The 19951-nt window shown below is 45.3% G+C and overlaps 1 protein-coding gene across 1 annotated transcript in view; it reads left to right on the forward strand.

The window, feature by feature from the left end:
• Positions 1 to 19951, forward strand: part of ZC3H4 (zinc finger CCCH-type containing 4) — a 589226-nt gene that overhangs the window by 45530 nt on the left and 523745 nt on the right. Inside the window, exon 3 of the mRNA XM_044083867.1 lies at positions 1133 to 1246. Within this exon, the coding sequence (XP_043939802.1) occupies positions 1133 to 1246 (114 nt within the window). The remainder of the gene's footprint in view (positions 1 to 1132; positions 1247 to 19951) is intronic.

A 19951-nucleotide genomic window follows, 5' to 3' on the forward strand; every position in this document is an offset into this window, starting at 1 on the left:
TTACCATATCATTAAGCTTCATTCACCTTCTGCAGCTGTGTCCCACTTATTGCTGTCCTTCGGGGAACACATTGTTTTGTTGGCTTTTCCTTTCAGTCTGTCTACATCTGCTGTAACAGTAGTCAATAGAGCTGCATGATTCTGCACTTCACATCCCCAAAGTCCCTGCTTTTCAGAATAGTTCAACCTTCTATGCTACTGCTCTTCACTGTGCCTCTCGTACCCATGGCCTTTAAGCACATTGTGCTTATGGGTACTACTTATTCTATTTGTTTGAGTTCCTGAGCAGTTTCACTGATTAATTGCACACTTGATCCATAGTTTAACAGATTAATGCAATGTATAGTCATCATTCTTTTAGCTTTGTTTCTGTTGTATTTTTTATGCTGTTTTCCTTGATGAGATAGTTTTCAAGTCATTTTTTTCCCAGTCATCAGCTGTGTCTCTGAAAAAAATGAGTGAGTAGTTAAATTATTTTGATTCTCAGTTTCAGTGGAACAAAATCACTTTATCTGTATGCATTCCAGTGCCACTTATGAATCAGAACTTTGCTGCTTTAGTGCTTGCCATACCTCTCAGCTATCCACATTTTTGAAGAATGTCCCTGATTTTACTCTATTTATTGTTATTTTTTGATCGGCTGGTAAATTGTTGAGGATTGCAGTCACTCAGTAATGCATTAGTGTCGTCAGAGTGACATACTTATTGTTCAGAAAATGCATGTTGATGTAAAAACATGTTGTTTTTAAGTGAATTAGAGTAATAACTAAAAATTGTCCATGATTTTTGGGCTTTTGTCCCCTAAATATTTTTGGCTTTGTCCGGAATTATTGAGCAAAGAAGTTGAAAGGTATGAGCATGCATTATAATATTCCTGCATAGTTTTCAGTGAGTTGTAGAACACATCAAGGAGAAAAACATTGAAGCATTCAAGTGTAGCAGTGTACTAAACCTGTCACTCATACTCTTGATTATGTTTCATTCTTAGTGATTGACAGCACTTTAATTGACAGTAGAAAAATAGTGTGGTGTTTTACAGAATCGTCTATTTCAAGTTCTAACATAAACTGTATGCATTGTATGGAAATTGCACATTTGAAAGTACTTACATTTGTTTGTACTTCAATTACAGCGCCATGCAACATCAAGTGAAGATTACTCTGAGTACAGTGATGATGAGTCGGATTACAGTCCCACTGAAAAGGGACACAGAAAGTACAGAGAGTATAGTCCTACATACCCACTGGTAAGTAAGATGCTTTGTACTAAAAGCTTGAAAACTATTGCACTCAACAATGTAAGACTAACACTGGCTGGAGGTTTACTGTTAAAATTTAGATCAGCACTTACATGAAGCTTGGAAGGTCAAAAGACTGTTTTCAAGTTTTCGTAATGCCGATCCATTTGCTAATGTGGAGTTGAACATTTTCCGGTAGTGTGCATTCGATTATATGAAATCAACTTTCTGATAGACCGCACTACAGTGGGGATTGGGAAATGTATCCTTTTCTCACTGTAGTGTGATCTCTGAGTTGGAAAATATAATATGCAGAGGGTGTGGGGAGTGCAGCAGGGCATGCTCCCCCCTGCAAAAATGTTACGGGTAACGCAGGCTTTCGACGTTGGAACTTCTGGTGTTCAAATGTCGATTCCATGTTACCATTTCTGAAATTTTGGTAATTTGTTATTACCAATTTCAGCAAACTGTTTTTTTTTTTTTTTTTTCAAAAGGTGGAAATTATTTTGATTTTCCACATTTTGATAGTAAACCCTGGCTGGAAACTGCCATTTTCCATTCAATTTTATTTTGGTTACTAATTGTTAGTATTGGTATCTGTAGGAGTTATTACCCTTAAAATTCAAGCTTGTTTAGGTAACATGTTTAACTCCAGCAACACCCAGTCTTGCAGTAATAACTCTTGGGACTTCTGCTGCAGAGGCCCAAATTCCAGAGCTTGTCATTCTTCCACTTGCTGGTTTATAAAAGCGTGTACGAAAAAAAATGGAATGCAGTTTAACCTACTTAAGTAATGCTTGTCATTCTGACATTAACCTTTTTGGGAAAAAGGAATGGCATATTCTATTAAGGATGAGTGTTTCTCACAGTTTTCTGATAACCTTTAAGATATTTTCTGTAAAAAAAAAAAAGTTTTCTGATAACCTTTAAGATATTTTCTGTAAAAAAAAAAAAAAGTTTTCTAATAACCTTAAAGATATTTTCTGTAAAAAAAAAAAGAATTCTAAAATATGTTGTTCTCTAGTCTTTTGTACTTTTAGTTTTAAGAGAGAACACACTGTCCTTTCATTCAGGTGTCCTCCAAATGAAGACCATTAAGTAAGCTGTTTGAGTAATGCTCTTACCTTTAACTGTCCACAAAGTTCATAACCACTAAGCAGTAAGCGTTAAGAAATTTTAAGCTTTTAATTGCTGTCTTGGTGCAATTACAGGCACTGTTCAAGGATCCAGGACTGCAGTGACATTGTTAGTAGTGGCTACTACAGAATCTTGTTACCATGGAGGTACTTGGTGTTGAGAGATTTTTTCTTTTCTTCCACCATCAAAAGAATGGAACTTTTGTACACACAAGGCATGAAATACAAATACTACAAGCCACAAGAAAGTTCAGTTGTGGTAGGACTTTGCTGTGTCGATGTTAGAGTATGTTCCCTGTTGAATTAATAAGTCTTGGGACTTCTGCCACAGATGGCTTGATGGCGCGACTTCCAGAGCTTAGCACCATTCTCCTATCCTGACCTTGTAGGTACCCTTGCCCACCTGCATGTCAGTGGTATAAAAAAACATGTCAGCCTGGTTCATTTTCAACTCTTTCTTACTGCATTTGGCTGAAGATTGAATGCATTGCTCAGAAAGTGTTAAGTCTGTTTGTTAAGCCTGACAGGTAACTACTTCTGTTGGGCAACAGGTGTTACCCATTTTTTTTTTTTCTGTATCTAGGTTGCATGCTTGCTTAGCTGTAGCTTTATGAGATGTCAGATACTGAGAAAGTGAATAATTCAATGTGAAGTTGTTCTATCTCGCCTTCATTCTCACTGATGGGTTCAGAGCCGATCCTCGGCTCCGACTCGGCTAAATACAAAAGCTCGAGGTCTTCAAGCAGCTTGTGGCCTACTCCCTATCCCATGATGCAGTGGTGCTTCCCTCAGATCTTGTTTGCCGTTGCAACGGATCGGGAGTTCTTCGACAGCTCTGGCCAGTGTAACTGAAATTTCTTAATATTTCTCAGTAGTTCTTCTATTCCTCAATATTTCTCAATAGTTATTGCTATTTCTTGCTATTTCTTAACTTCTAGTGAGTTCTAGTATTAGATAGTTTAAAACTTGGAGAGTGCATTGTTTGTTTGTTATTAGAGGCTGTTCTGTTTTCTAGGCCGGTTTCTCTCAACTCGTTTAAGTTAGAGAGTTGTTTAGTTAGTTTTTCTCCCAACCCTTATAGTGTGTGCTGTAGAGTTAGAAATAGTGTGTTAAGCTTGAGCCTGGATTTTTTTAGGGCCGTAGTTGCTTTATTCCCTGTGTGCTGTATAGTTAGAAATTGTAAGAGTTAGAGCCCTGTTTTTTTTTTTTTAATTAGGGCTATCTTTTATATATGTAGTATTGTTAGAGCCCTGTTTTTTTTTTTTTTTAAGGGTTATCCTCTTTATAGTATTGTGTGCTTTCTTCATAGTCACTCGTATAGTGTGTTTTGCCTGTTAACAGTTACATTATTGTATAGCCATGTTAAATCTGGATTCAAGAAGTGTCCTAAATGTGGACAAAAAATGTCGATTACAGATGGTCACACACACTGTGTTTATTGTTTAGGTGAGGTCCACTTACAGGAGAATTGTGCCATCTGTCATTCTTCACGAACGTAGGAGGAAATTAATAGCCAGGGGGATTATTGAAGTCCTCTTTCCAGGAATCTTTAGATAAGGACAAACCTGCAAAATCCTTCAAGACTTTGTCTTCTAACTCATCTTCTGGGTCGGAACTGAAAAAGGGTTCATCGACCTCTAAACTGATTCGGACTACCACCTCGGCTCCCTGATATTGGAGCCGGTATCTCCTACTCTAAAGTCTCCAATACTGCAATCGGTGGCATCTTCTATAGCTTCTTCCCTGTCCTCAAGACTATCTGATAAGGATGTGGATAGTGTCATGCCGAAGCTTCTGCAGATACAGGCACTAGCAAACATTTTGTCAGGGCTGACCCTTGGGACTTTGGAACCAACTAAGACCCAGCCCATTTCTACTGTTCCTTCTCCGATTCGAGCTGAAGTTTCAGAGCCGGAGTGTTCAGAGCTGACTCCACTTCCAGGCCTGTAGTTTCTGACTGCTCTGACTTCTTTGGTGCCGACCTTGGAGTCTAGGAGCAGACACTTACCGGTCGGGTCCGGAGAGGATAGTCGTACCAACCTGTCAATTCTGACTTTGCCTTTTGAGGCCTTGGCTTGGGTGATTTCGGCACCTCCCTCAGGCTTACAGCCCATAGCTTTGGTGCCGTGGAGACTGCCTGTTTCTGCAGATCCAGGTGTCTCTTTGGATCAGAGCCGGGGGGGGGGGGCCTTCAATGCCATGAGGAGAGCATTGTCCCCTTGGGCATCCACATCATCGGTACCAGCGACTTTCTTCCCTAAAGCGCCTGCGTCTGCTTTAATGATCCCTCAAAAGTGTAGAGACCCAGAGCCTCAGGTCGCCCCATTGGGTGAGCCCTGCTCTTCCGGGGCCTCCCCAGAAGCTCCCACTGAGGAGGTTTCCAGGAAGAGGCTTTGCAAGAGGAAGCATCTGGAATGCCCACAGGAATCCATCACATCGGATACTGACTTAAATGAGTCAGAAGGGTCCCCACGGTCCCCCTCAGAAGATATCTCTTTCGGTGATATCTTGGAAATACTGAAACAGAGGGGTGGCTGGAATTAACCCTACTGATGATGAGTCAGTATTCCTGAAGGCTTTTGGGTCTCAACCCTCCACCTTTTGGGTGACTTCGCCTTTTGATGAGCTGATAGACCTTCTTTCTCGAAAGGCGTGGGAGTCCCCATATACCATGGAACCTGTCCCTCGGAGGCCTAACAAATTCATAACGTCACCCCAGGACAAGGCTTTCCTTACCACAGGAGTAACCATTAATGCTATGATGGTGGCTGGTCTGCAAAACAAATACATCTACACATCAACCAAAAGGAGATGCTAGCTGTGCAAAATGCACTGACAGCCTTCAAGGACTTAAGGACAGACAACACTAGATGTTCGAGTGTATATACTGCTGCAGTCCAGGTTACCCTCCCACCATCCCCTCTACATACCAGGGTGTTAGTTATAACTCCATGTACATCAATCTAATGGATGCATGTCTATATGGTGTGGCAAGGAATACAATAAGAATGAAAATCCTTATGAGGTATTTGCTTCCCACAAGAAATGCAATTATTAACTTTGTCTGACATCTGTCTGAGGCAAGAAAAGTTTCCCCAATGGGGTACTTAGCTTTAGAGAAGACTTCGGGCTGAAATTCGATTAGAAAATCTCAGGAGCTGGCCGACCGGCACTTGCGAACTGCTTCTGCTTCGGGCACCGCGCGGCAAGAAAGACTGAAGAAAATGGCGTCGGCTGCCTCTTTTATACCCCTGTCGCACTGACGTCAGGGAAGAAGCGACGACAACCGATGCCGGACCAAGACTTTGGGATTCGGCCGACTGCAGGACCGCCTGATGGCAGGATAACCTAAGTGTGATGACTGCAGCAGTATATACACTCGGAACATCTACATTTATGGTAGGTACAAAACTGTGCTTTGTCAGAGACCTCTACATCTGTTCATCCTACTAATAGGGATTCTAGGATCATGGACAGATATGGAAAGCACATGTTTAGTTCAGTGGCCTTTGCTCTTCGATCCCTGAACTATCTTACACATTTTACTAGACTACACAGAGATCTCCTTAAGGAGTTGGGAGATACTCTACAGGGTGCAATAGCTGTGGGGGTCTCAGACAAGGTAACCTTCCAGCTCGCTACCGTAAATTCTCTCATAAACTCTTCCATGCGTCTGATTTTGTATGCAGCTGATGGAATGAGCAGGGCAGCGGGTACAGGAATTGCTCTTAGGAGACACTCCTGGATGCACTTATGTTCCTTTGCAGAGCCCTATAAGTCATCCTTTGTTAACACCCCCATTGATGGTTCTTCCCTTTTTGGACCGAAAGTGAAGGAAATGCTTACCAGGTGTGAGCAACATGGAAAGACTCTGTCTGCTGTAGGAGTCCATTTTTCCACCCCTACCAGACCTTATCCTAAAGGTCAGAAAAGTGGGAAGATGTGGTTCCGTAAATCCCAAGGAGCTTTCTTTGGCACACATAGTGCAACCCCCTCTAGAGGCAGAGGAGGGGGTAATAATGAAAGACGCCGCCCACGCAGTAGAGGGGGCCTGCAAAATCAGGGCGACAAGGATCAGTTCTTTGGAAAGCCTTATCAGTGCTCCTGAAAGGAGTCCCGTCCGTCCATTGCTGGAGTCAGTCGGGGGACACTTATCTTTGCACCCAGACACCTGCTAAAAATCACAAAAGACCATTGGGTACAATGCGTAATATCCAGAGGATACTCCAGTCACTTTGCCACCCCTTGTGACAAAAATCCCAGACATTCCACCCAGTCACAGGGAACAAACCACCGTAGAAATTGCAATGTTGCTAGAAAAAGAGTCATCCAACCAGTCCCAGCAGACCAGAGGAGATCCAGAACTTACTCAAGGATGTCCTTCAAGGATGCATCTGCAGTCCTAACAAATGGGTTGTCCTGGCCTCAGGCAGCCCTTCGGTCGGCCGGATTCCAAAGTCTGGGTCTGGCCTCGGCTGATGTCGCACTTCACCCGACGTCATAGCTGCAGTTCAGCGGGTATAAAGGCATCAGCCAACGCCATTTTCCCCAGTCTTTCTTGCCGCGTGGCGCCCGAAGCAGAAGCTGTTCGCAAGTGCCGGTCGGTCAGAACCAGAGATTGCTACTACCGAAGACTTCTAAAAAGCAAGTACCCCGTTGGGGACTCTTTCTTGCCACAGCCGATGTCAGAAAAAGTGAATAACTGTTTAACTTGTGGGAAACGAATACCTCATAAAGATTTCCACTCTTACTGCCTACCTTGTTTAGGCCCAGACCACGACGTAGCAGTCTGTCTAGCCTGTGCTTCTTTCAACCGACGGACACTTAGACGTCGGTCGGAATTTGCTGAGGAGTTTTTCGGCTCTGCTTTTGCTTATAACATGCTGTCGGAAACTCCGACTTCACAATTAGCTAAAAAGCGCAAGGAAAAGGACCGACACTCGCGGTCCGCGATTTCGGCCGAAACCGCGGATAAGTCAACCGCGAGTGTCTCGGTTTCGGCTGAAACCGAGCCCTCGGTTCTTCCTTCGGCCGAAAGCTTGCCTCCCACCGAGGCCTCATCCAGCATGGCTGAATCTGCTACTGAAACTCCACCTGCTCTTACAGGTTCACAGGATTTATCTGATACTATCCCTTTAGATATATCCACTCCTGCACGTGGAGCTGCTAGGCCCCCTGCATCCATGTCGATTAAGGCTTTTGCCAGGGCTAAAGCAGCAAAATCAACCAAGACTGTGCCTACTAAGACCCCCTCTCACAGGCCTAGTTCTAGTACTCAAATGCTTAGTCTAGCAGAGGATCTCATTTCTTTGATCAGGGGATCCCAACATCTCCCTGACAGGGCCTCTCACCCACCTCCAGAGAAGAGGCCTAGAACAGAGCCCCCTGAGCCAGTTTCTTCAGATTACTCTTCTGATGATTCAGAAAATACAAACCCTCCAGAAGGCCCTTATTCTCCTTATGAAGACTCTGATGCAGAAGACTCCATTCCTTCTGCCTCTCCGCCTGAGGAATTTTCTTTTGGGGAAACCTTGCATGCTATGAGGGAACAATTTCAATGGCAGGGCCAGGTTTTTTCAGACTCTAGGAAAAGGCTTAGGACCTTTTTGCATTTGCCACAGCATAGGCCTTTAGCCATTCCTCCAGTACTTACTGTTGTGGATGATGCATTTAATGATGCTTGTACTGCCCCTGATTCACTTCCTCCGGCCCCTGCTAAGCCCGACAGGTACTACAGGGTTCCGGACACACATTATCATTTGTATAAGGCTCCTTTTGCAGATCCTGAAACTATTTCACAGGGACCCAAGGCTGTAGCAGCTACATCTGCCAAAAACCCCCTCCCCTCTGAAAGGGAATCTAGGGCCTTAGAGAGATGGGGTAAAAAAGTTTATACTTCTGCTACTCTTTCGGCTAGGGCCTTAAACTGTCAATTCCACATGATTCAGTATCAGGAATTTATGTTAGACCAGTTAACTAAAAAGCTGTCCTCGCCTGAACCATTAGACAAAAAGTCTCTTCAGGAAATGGTACATAACATACAGCAGGTCAGTAATCATTCCTTAAAATGCGGCTATGATGCACTGGAGGCTTCCTTTAGATCAGCTATGACTTGTACAGTGATCAGAAGGCATGCATGGTTAAAAGAGCAGTCCTTACCAGACCATGTAAAATAAAAGCTCCTAGATGCTCCCATGGATAAGCATAATTTGTTTGGCTCACCTGCACAGCAGGTGCTGAAGAAGGTGGAAGAGAAAGCAAAATCTGTCCAGACAGTCAAGGATTTCTTACAGGTCCAGCCTCCAAGGTTTAGTAGGAACTGGCCTTCCAAGAATTGGTCCTTTCCAGACACCACCAGAGTACAGAGAGGCAGGAATAGGCGCCCAAGAGGCAGGGGTCAATCCAGAGGTGCCTACAGGGGACGTCAGTGGCAGCCTAACAACCAGCGAAGTACTGCCACAGATCCAGCCACTACCACTTCCACAGGACAATCACAGTGACTTGGCTCTGAGACCGCCTACCAGGGAACAACTAGATGCACCCTTAGGCGGAAAGCTAGCCTTATTTTCAGTAAACTGGCATTACATCACAGGAGACAAATGGATTTTACAGACAATAGACAAAGGTTACAGGTTTCACTTCCATACTCTACCAAGGAAGAGAGGAATGCCAAACCTACCTCCAAATCAAAAGACAAAAGCTCTAGAACAAATATTCAACTTAATAAGGATGAGAGCTATAGAAAAGGTACCGTCTATGGAACAAGGGCAAGGATTTTACTCCAGACTTTTCCTGGTGCCAAGAAAAGAAAACCAATGGAGACCTATTCTAGACCTGTCCGCTCTGAACACATATCTCATTGTTCCAAAATTCAAGATGCTGACCCTACAGCAGCTTCTTCCCATGCTGGGCAAGGAGTCTTGGCTGGTAACTCTAGATCTCAAGGAGGCATACCTGCACGTCCCCATATGACCAAATTGCAGAAGATACCTCAGATTTCTTGCAGGATCAGAGCATTATCAATTCTTAGCATTGCCCTTTGGCTTATCTACTGCGCCCAGAGTATTCACGAAATGCCTGGCATCAGTAATTGCTCATTGCAGGCTTCAGGGAATTCAAATTTACCCTTACCTGGACGACTGCCTGTTACAAGCGGACAACAAAACAAATTAGCAAAAGATTTGAAAAGGTCATTCATCTGCTACAAGCCCTGGGATACACAGTCAATATAAAAAAGTCAAGGCTGATACCATCCCAGAGGATAACTTTCTTGGGTGCAGAACTGGACACATCAAATCAAATGGCATCCCTCACAGCAGAAAAGCAGAAGCACCTTCCTCTCTATTTCATGGCATTAACAGCAGAACCAGCTAACAGCAAGGAAAGTCCTGCAAGCCCTGGGATACATGGCATCCTGCATAATATTGATTCCACATGCCAGACTACATATGAGGAAGTTGCAATGGTACCTGAGGAATTTATGGTCTCAGCACAAGCACAGCCTAGAAACCCAAATTCCAATAATTCCATGCCTGAAGCAAGAATTCCAATGGTGGGCTCAGGCCTGTCAATTGAACAAAGGACTGCCCTTCCACAGCCCTCAACCAAGCCAGACTATCACCACGGACGCCTCAGACCTCGGTTGGGGGGCACACATGCTGGACAAGTGCATACAAGGCTTATGGACTCAAGACCAGCTGAACCTACACATAAATCAAAAGGAAATGCTGGCAGTAAAACTGGCAATTCAGACCATTTCTTCAACAGGGTCAATTGCTGATAAGGACGGACAACACCACAGTTATGTGGTACATCAACAAACAGGGAGGCACACATTCATACCCTCTATGCCGGATGGCATTGGACCTCTGGAATGTGGCTCTGAGCTTCAACATTCAGCTCCAGGCAATATTTGTACCAGGAAAAGAAAATATACTAGCAGACATCCTAAGCAGAACTACCACGGATGCCCACGAATGGATGCTGCATCCTGACATCTTCAAATCCATTACAAGAAAATGGGGACTACCAGAAATAGACTTATTCGCATCCCCACACAACCACCAATTGAAAAAATTCTGCACAAGGACATACCACCCTCTGGCTTGGAAGGTGGACTCCCTATCTTTCAGTTGGGAAAACCTGACAGCATATGCATTCCCACCTCTTCCTTTGATGCACAAGGTGCTATTGAAGATCAAAGAAGACCGCCCAAGGATCATCCTGATAGCTCCAGACTGGCCGAGGCAGCATTGGTACCCATTACTGAGGAGTATGTCTCGGGAACAAATATGGCCTCTGCCCCTAGTTCCCTTACTGCTAACACAGAACAACTTCAAAACCCTGCATCCAAACTTAAAAACGTTGCAGCTAGCTGCCTGGAACATTGCATAAGACAAAATAACCCAGATTTATCTCAAAGGGTTAAAGACATTATCTTGGAGGCTCGCAGACCCTCAACAAGGAAAACCTATTCAGCAAAATGGAAAAGATATCTCATTTGGAGTGCAGCTAAAGGAGAAGATGTGTCACTGGTAAACATAGCTAACATCCTGGAATACTTGGCAGAACTTTTCCACAATGGCATGTCCTATTCTTCCATTAAGATTCATGCATCAGCTATTTCAGCAGAATACAACATGGACCCTCCATTCTCCTCTCATCCTCTACTCAGGCAGTTTCTGAGAGGAATTAAAAATGTAAAGCCACCAAGGAAGCCACCATTGCCCGCATGGGACTTGAACTTTGTGCTGGAAAAGTTGACACTCCCTCCTTTTGAACCAGCAGCAACAGCAGAATTACAGTAGTTATCATGGAAAACTGCTTTCCTGCTTGCAATCACTTCAGCAAGAAGGGTTTCTGAATTACAGGCATTAATGGCAGTACAGCCCTTCCTTATCTTCCATCAAGATAGAGTGTCCATGAGAACTAATCCTACTTTCATGCCAAAGGTGGTCTCCAGGGTATCTCTAAACCAAGCTATCCACCTACCTACATTCTTCCCCAACCCACAGAACAGGGGAGAAAGATTATTACATACCTTGGATGTACATAGGCAATTGCGCTACTACCTGGACAGAACCAAGAGCAATAGAAAAACTGACCAGCTACTGGTAGCATATGCAACAGGAATGGAAGGAAAAGCAATTTCAAAACAGACAATCTCAAAGTGGATAGGAAATTGCATTAGATTTTGTTACTCTTACCATGGAAAGACAACTCCAGAAAACATCAGACCTCACTCCACAAGGGCTACAGCCACTACTACAGCTTTTTTACGAGGAGTGGCTACCAAGGACATTTTAGAGGCTGCTACTTGGAGCTCCGTGCATACATTTGCCAAGCATTATAATCTTCCCTTATACTCCAGATCCCGAGCAGGTTTTGCCACTGCTGTTTTGCAAGGGATCTTAACTACACCATAATCTTATTATTACCTCCTCCCCCAGTTTGGCTATGGTATTCTACCCATTTGTTAGGACTGCAGATGCATCCTTGAAGGACATAGTACAGTTTTGTACCTACCATAAATGTAGATGTCCGAGAGGTATGCATCTGCAGTCAGGATTACCCACCCTCCTTCCCCTCTGTGGTACTCCTAGGGTATTTGCCCATCTTGTAGCTAGCTGGGGGAATCCATTATGGTGTATTTGTTTGTATATATGTATATACATGTTTATTTCTATTTGCTCTCTATTTGGAAACATTTGCATTTATCCAAATTTAGCCTTCCTAGAGGGCACCTGGCATCTGGGGCAAGAAACACTGAGGAAAATGGCGTCGGCTGATGCCTTTATACCCGCTGAACTGCAGCTATGACGTCGGGTGAAGTGCGACATCAGCCGAGGCCAGACCCAGACTTTGGAATCCGGCCGACCGAAGGGCTGCCTGAGGCCAGGACAACCCATTTGTTAGGACTGCAGATGCATACCTCTCGGACATCTACATTTATGGTAGGTACAAAACTGTACTTTCTTTTTAGTTCCAAAGAATACAGGACTGGAGACCCATTTTGGATCTCAGCAGATTGAACAAATCTGTCAAAAAAACAAAGTTCTGGATGGTCACACTACAGTCTATACTTCCCTTTCTAGGGAAGGACAATTGGATGTGTTCAATAGATCTCCAGGATACATACTACCACATATAAAAATGGCCAGACCATCCAGGGATCATCTGCACGTTCGGCTGGGAGCCAGTGACTTTCAGTTTCGAGCTCTGCTTTTGGCCTCACTTCAGCCCCCAGGTGTTCACCAAATGCATGGCAGTAGTCACGGCTCATCTGAGACGTTTAGCATTCCACATGTTTCCATACTTAGACGACTGGCACCTCACCGCCATCACCAAGCATTGACTTATACAAGCAAGGGATGCAACCTTAAATTTTTGCAGTCAGTTTGGTATTACCATAAACTCAGAAAAATTGCCTTATCGCCATCCAAACGTACCATTTTCATAGGAGCATATCTCAACTCTGTCTCTATGACCGTAAAGCTTTGAATGGAAAGAGTTGGGATTTTTTGACAACAAGTCCTGAACCTCATCTCAAAACAAAAAGCCCCAGCTACAGCAGTGCTCAAGATATTAGGGACAATGGTGGCAGCGAACATTGCCATTCCTTTCGGTCGAATGCATATATGGGTACTGCAATGGCTCTTTTTCACACAATGGTCCTTTCAAGAACTTCCAGTGCCTCACCCGATTATAATGAATTCATGCAAGAAGGATCTTCACTGGTGGCTGACTTTTCTCAATTAACAATAGGACGTCCTTTTGTTCTACCCACTCCTGTTGCCACTGTGACCACGGATGCCTCCTTGATAGGGTGGGGGGGGGGGGCATTTTCAGGGAAGGACAGCCCAAGGCACATGGGAGAAACACGAGGCTCATCTGCATGTCAGTGCCCTAGAGATGCGAACAGTACTACTAGCGTTGCAGTCCTTTCAACACTTTCTTCCTCTAGGGATTATTGCAATAGAGACGGACAACGTGTCGGTGGTCTGGTATGTAAACAAAGAGAAACCAGATCCTACTCCTATGTCGAGAGGCCCTGAGAGTATGGCAGTGGGCAATATCCACCCAGCGCTTTCTGATAGCAACACACATCCCGGGGAGATCCAATGTCATAGCAGTCAAATTGAGCAGATCAATTTTATTGCCTCACGAGTGGTCCCTGAAAGAAGTAGTAGCGGAAAGGATATTCCGCAGATGGTTCCAGCCTTGCTGTAACCTGTTTGCACCTCCCACCAACACCAAATGCAGCAACTACTTTGCCCTAATCCCCAATCCGGGGGATACCCCAAGGGATGCGCTCGTACACAATTGGCCCCCGGGTCTCCTTTATGCCTTTTCCTCGTTTCCTCTGATACCCAAATTCTTACAGAAAGCCAGGACTCTGGGAAGGACTATTATTCTAATAGTCCTTTATTGGCCTTGTCAGATTTGGTTCCCCTCTCTTCATCCTCATCTACTGGAAGAACCATGGATCCTGGACCCAGTTCCAGATTTTCTGATGCATTCATCAGGGGCTCTTCATCCTGCACTTCGGGTTGACAGCTTGGCTGCTCCAATTCCAAGAATAGCCAGGTTCCACAATCTCTTATCTGCAGCTCAGAACATCCTAACATCCTCTTATAAATCATCTACCAGGAAGCTATATCTTAGTAAATGGAAAAGATTTTCCATATGGGCGTCCCAAAATAATGCTGACCCATATTTGGCTTTGATTTCATCCATTTTAGAGTTTCTCACCAAGTTTTTTTAATGAAGGGATGGCTGCAGCAACCATTAGGGTTCAATTGGCAGCAATTTCTAATTTTCATATTGGCGATCAGGGGGCTTCTATCATGTCCCATAGACTTTCTAAAGCCTTCCTTAGAGGTACTCTCCATTTGAGACCACCTATTAGATCTCCAAAATTTAGGTTCCATGGTGTAGTTGTTCTTTCTCAAATCATCTTTACCCCCTTTTGAACCAGCCTCATCTTGTGACCTGAAATACTTATCATGAAAAACCATCTTTCTAGTAGCTATTACTTCTGCTTGAAGGGTTTCGGAATTGCATGCCTTGTCTATCAAACCCCCCCATACTTGATTTTTCACAACGACAGAGTCTCGCTGAGAACAAATCCCTCATTTTTACCTAAGGTTTGTGCAGAGACAAACCTCAACTAGACTATAAAATGACCTGTTTTTTCCCCCCAAGTATACTAACAAGATGGAACATATGCTGCACAAACTTGACGTCCATAGGCAACTTCAGTTCTATTTAGACAGGACTAAGGACTTTAGAAAATCAGAACAGCTTTTTGTCTCCTTTTCAGATTCAAAGAAGGGTACTCTGATGGTAAAAAACACATTGTCAAAATGGTTGTCAGATTGCATTTCCTTCACATATAGTTCTGGGCACATGCCACTAAATCATAAAGTAAAGGCCCACTCAACTAGAGCTGTTTCCACATCTTCAGCCTTTCTGGCTAAGCTACCTATAGATTCCACTTGTGCAGCAGCCACGTGGTCTACACCTCCTACCTTTATCACTCATTACAAATTGGATAGGGCCTCCAGGGACAGGGCCTCCTTTGGTTCCATGGTTCTGAGGAATATACTTTCCTGACCCACCCAAGAAAGATGGTGCTTGGGACACTAACCCATCAGTGAGAATGAAGGCGAGATAGAACAACTTCACATAAAGAAGTTATATGCTTACCATAATGTTCCATGTGAGTTGTTCATCACGCCTTCATTCTTACGTCCCACCCACCAACCCCCTACCATGAGGACCGGGAAGTTGAGACAAATCTTGGTGATATTTTGTCCTTTTCTACTGTGTTCTTATTTTTCTCACCAGGGTAGTTACCTATCAGTATAGCTGGCTGCAAACAAGATCTGAGGGAAGCACCACTGCATCATGGGATAGGGAGTAGGCCACGAGCTGCTTGAAGACCTCGAGCTTTTGTATTTGGCCGAGTCGGAGACGAGTATCGGCTCCGAACCCATTAGTGAGAATGAAGGCGAGATGAGCAACTCACATGGAACGTTATGGTGAGTACATAACATTTTTTTTGTGTGTGGGAAGCAGATCTCCCATAAAGACATCTACAGCAAGTGTCTTTTTGGGTGTGGATTGAGCACAAAATCACAACTTTTTTCCATTGTGCAATATTTAACTAGAAGGTGATCAAGGGGAGAGCAAATGCGCTTGATGTGCCTTAAGTCTGTGTTAACCAGAGAAAGTTATGGACTTTGTCTAAGCCAACTTTCCATTGCTGTCTTAGAGCCAGCCCCCCCCCCCCAGTTCAAGAGCATCAGATATAGTGCCTACATTCCAGAGAAACTAATCTTGTCACCCTTTGAACCAGCTGCCTCAAACTCTCCTCTCCCCAAGTATCTAATTGGGAAGTTGTTCTTTTGTTGGCAGTTATCTCTGCTTAAAGGATTTCATACTTTTGTAGGCTCCCATGCAAAGAACCATTTCCCATCTTTCTTAAGGACAGAACTGCCCTACAGACAAACCCTACTTTCAGGACTAAGCTAGTGACTAGATTATCTTTAATTCAGGCTGTTCACTCTTCTGTGTGTTCTTTTTTTCCATCACCCCAGAAGAGGAGGAAAAGGATTTTACTTCCCAGGATGTGTGCGTTTTCAACTTAGACTTTATTGGGCAGCATACAGAAAATAAGAAAATGTGATTAGGTGTTTTTTTTTTCTTTGCAAAGTTAAGGAAGACAGACGTTACCCAAGCAGCTAGTACTTTATTTTTGTTTCTGTTACTCCCATCATGACAAATCTGTGCCAGACCGCATAAAGGCTTATTCCATAATGGCCACGGGTAGCCACTGCAACCTTCCTGGAAGGGGTTGGGTAGAGTGGGATATCATTACCCAGTCTATCCTGGAAGAAGGTACCCATTCATCTGTCCACAACTTATCAAGGCACCACAGCCTGTACAATGCATCTAGGATTTGCCATGGCTATTCTGCAAATGCTGCTGCAATCTACACTTACCATTGGCTAGTCACCCACTGGTCCCTTCAGCTTTTGGAATTTTCCAAAGAGTTATTATTGAAACAGTGAACTATATAATAACTGTACTACAGTTGTGGCAGGTACTTACCATAACCATAGATGACAGAATATGTCCAGTGTTGTAATAATATATGATGTTATGTGATCCTATCTCGCCTACATTCAATACTGATGGGTTCGGAGCCGATCCCTCTGCTCCGACTCGGCACGCTATGCTATAGAGCGAGGCCTCTTATTGGCTGAGCTATTTCTTATCCCAGGATGCACCACCACTAATCCCCCAGATCTCGTTTGCCGCTTACAAGCTAGGACGTGGTCTCAAACTTGGCTGGGCTAAGTACTGTTTTATTCAGGCTTTTTCTGTCAGGAATTTGCTTATTTTGAACCCAAAAGCTGTTTTAACAGCTATTGTTGTGGTACGAGTGTGTTTAGCTAAATCTGTTGAGGAATTTGTGTTTTTTCGTTAAGGGAAGGTTTCCCGTTTAAGTTAGAGGGGCCTTCCCCTATTTTCCTTACTAGCGTTTTATTTGTGTGTCAAGTACCTGCTTGAGTTAGAGGGTCTTGACCCTCCTTTACTGTGTTTTGTGCATACTAGTACTGAATTGTTTGTTTAAAAAAAAAAAAAAAAAAACTTTATATTTTAAATTTAAAACTTGCTAGTTTTTTGTTTGTCTCTATTATTATTATTCTTAGAGGTTTGTTACAATGTCTAAAGAGCATAGACCCTCTGGGTTTAAAAAGTGCGCGAGGTGTGGTTATAAAATGTCCATAACGGACGACCATTTCTCGTGCGTTTATTGTTTAGGCGCCAAGCACCTACAAGAGTCATGTAGCGTGTCACGCCTTTTCATCAAGAGTCCTCCAGGAGAGGAAGAACAAATTAATACTAAAAGGGTTGATTAAGCCATCCTTCGAGGAGGCTTTATCTTCCTCTTCCTCTCCTTCAAAAAAGAAAAAAGCGTCGGCTCCGACCAGTCTGTCGGAACCGACTGCCAAAAAACCTAGGCAGGCTTCTCCTTCGGCTTCACGGACTTGAGCCGAGGGCAGTCTGCCTCGATGCCTCCAGTCTCGACCCTCTGGTTTGGGCGAAGACTGGGGCATCGAGGCGGGTCACCTTCATCGGCTCCACTGATATTGGAGCCGATGAGGGTTGCCGGCTCAGACTCTTCCCCTTCGGCGCCGAAGTCCTCATAGGCACCGAGGGAAATTGTTTTGAGATCTCCCTCGGAACCGATAGTAATAGAATCCATTCGGAGCCGGTCCCCTAGTCCTATGGAGCCGATGGAGAAATCGGTTTGGACCCGATCGGTGTCATCTAGGTCCTCCAAGATGTCTGATTCGGACATCGACAGGTGCTCCTAAGACTCTTCCAGTCTCCGGTGTTTCAAAAGTTAGTTTCGGCTCCAGCCCATTCGGCTTCGGAGCCGATGGTCCACCCTGCTACTATGGTTCCTCCTCCAACAGCCTCGGCACCGTTGGAGCCGGTGCTGGTGGAACCGATGGAGGTTTTAGGGTCGGGCCCGACCCTTACTCCAACTCCGGCTCTTGAGTCGGAGTTGATCTGTGGACTTCTTCTGTCGGCCCTGGGGGGGATGCTTCGGGACTGATGTTTTCGGTCCCAAGCCTTCCTCTCGGTGCGTCGGCTGCGGGAGTGCCGTCTACCGTCGTGGCCACGGAGGTGGGACCCTCCCAGGATTCTGGTGGTCCCGCCTTCAGGGCTATGAGGAGTGCGTTAGCCAAATCATCTTTGGCTACCTCCACGGTCTCCCCAGCTCCTTCCCTTCATACCGAGACTGGGTCTTTGGCAGTCCCCCTGTCCCTAGACAGCGGAGCCCCGGGGCCTGAGGTTACCCCCACTAGGGCCCCCCCCCTCCTGGAGGTCCTTTTGAAGCTTCTTCGGAGGAACCCCCCAGGAAAAGATCGTGCAAGAGGAAGCACGTTGACTCCCCTGATGAGTCTCTTACATCAGACACTGATCTCGATGATGCAGAGGGGTCCCCTAAGTCGTCCTCGGATGATGTCTCCTTTGCAGACATCCTGGAAGCCCTTAAACAACGAGGCGGCTGGCAATCCAAACCCCCTTCTGCTGATGAGTCGGTGTTCCTTAAGGCTTTCGGGGCTCAGCCCTCCGCCTCCTGGGTGTCTCCGCCCTTCGACGAGCTCTTGGACTTGATCTGTCGAAGGGCGTGAGAACACCCAGACTCTGTGGAACCGGTGCCTGCTCATCCTAATAAGTTCCTGTCAGCACCCCCGGAAAAAGAGTTCCTGACTAAAGGTGTGGCTGTAGATGCTTTGGTGGTGGCATCTGCTACCCAGCAAGATGTAGCAGAGGCTTCGACGTCCGTCCATCCTCCTAATAAGGAGTCTAGGAGCATGGATCGGTACGGTAAGCGCACCCTAAGTTCAGCGGCCTTTACATTAAGGTCCTTGAACTATCTCACGCACTTTACCAGATTTCAGAGGGATCTGATTAAAGAACCTTCCGATACCCTCTTGGGTAACCTGCCTGAGGAGCTGGCCCAGACAGTTGGCTCTCAGCTGGCTACACTGTCGTCCATTTCAAACTCGTCCATGAGGCTCATTTCTTATGCGGCCGAAGGGGCGAGTAGAGCGGCAGGTACAGGCATTGCTGTACGGAGACAAGCCTGGCTCCGCCTGTGTCATTTTGCGGAGGCCTTTAAGTCTTCCTTTGCCGACGCCCCCTTTGATGGGTCCTCCTTGTTTGGACCCAAGGTAAAGGACACATTGACCCGCTGCGAGCAAGAAGGTAAGACTTTGACTGCCGTAGGGGCACGATTTTCCACTCCCTTTCGGCCTTACCCCAAGGCTAAAAAAGGAGGGAAAATGTGGTTCCGTAGATCTCAGAAGTCTTACCCCTCACAGCAGGACGATCCCCCTTTCAGAGGCAGGGGAGGGGGAAATTCTTCTGGAAGACGCCGTCCCAGAGGCGGCAGAGGCCCTAGCAACACTGGAGACCGCGAGTCCTTTCGTGGCTCTTCAGCTTTTCACAGTCCCTGAGGGATTGCCCGACTGTGCAGCTCCGGAGCCAGTCGGGGGTCGTTTTTCGAAGCACCTAAAAGCCTGGGAAGGTATCACTCAGGACCGATGGGTGCTTCAAATTATCGCCGGAGGTTACACCATCCCTTTCTCTCACTCTCCACCTCAGTCCAAAAAAATCCCGGACCCGCCACCCAGTCAACGGGAAACTGCAGCCTCAGAAGTTTCAAAGCTGCTGCAAAAAAGAGTCATCCAATCGGTCCCCGCAGACCAGATCGGATTAGGGACTTACTCAAGATTCTTTTTGGTGCCAAAAAAGACCGGGGACTTAAGACCCATTTTGGATCTCAGCATTCTAAACCGTTCAGTCAAAAAGTCCAAGTTCCGAATGGTCACCCTACAAACCATTCTCCCATTGCTGGAGAAAGGTGTTTGGATGTGCTCCATAGATCTCGAGGACGCTTATTACCATATCATGGTACATCAAGCGTCCAGGAGACATCTGCGCTTCAGCCTAGGAGGCAGTCATTTTCAGTTCCGTGCGCTACCCTTTG

The sequence above is a fragment of the Protopterus annectens genome, chromosome 1.part0 (assembly GCF_019279795.1).
Source record: "Protopterus annectens isolate FY-2018-M chromosome 1.part0, PAN1.0, whole genome shotgun sequence".
Lineage (NCBI taxonomy): Eukaryota > Metazoa > Chordata > Ceratodontiformes > Protopteridae > Protopterus > Protopterus annectens.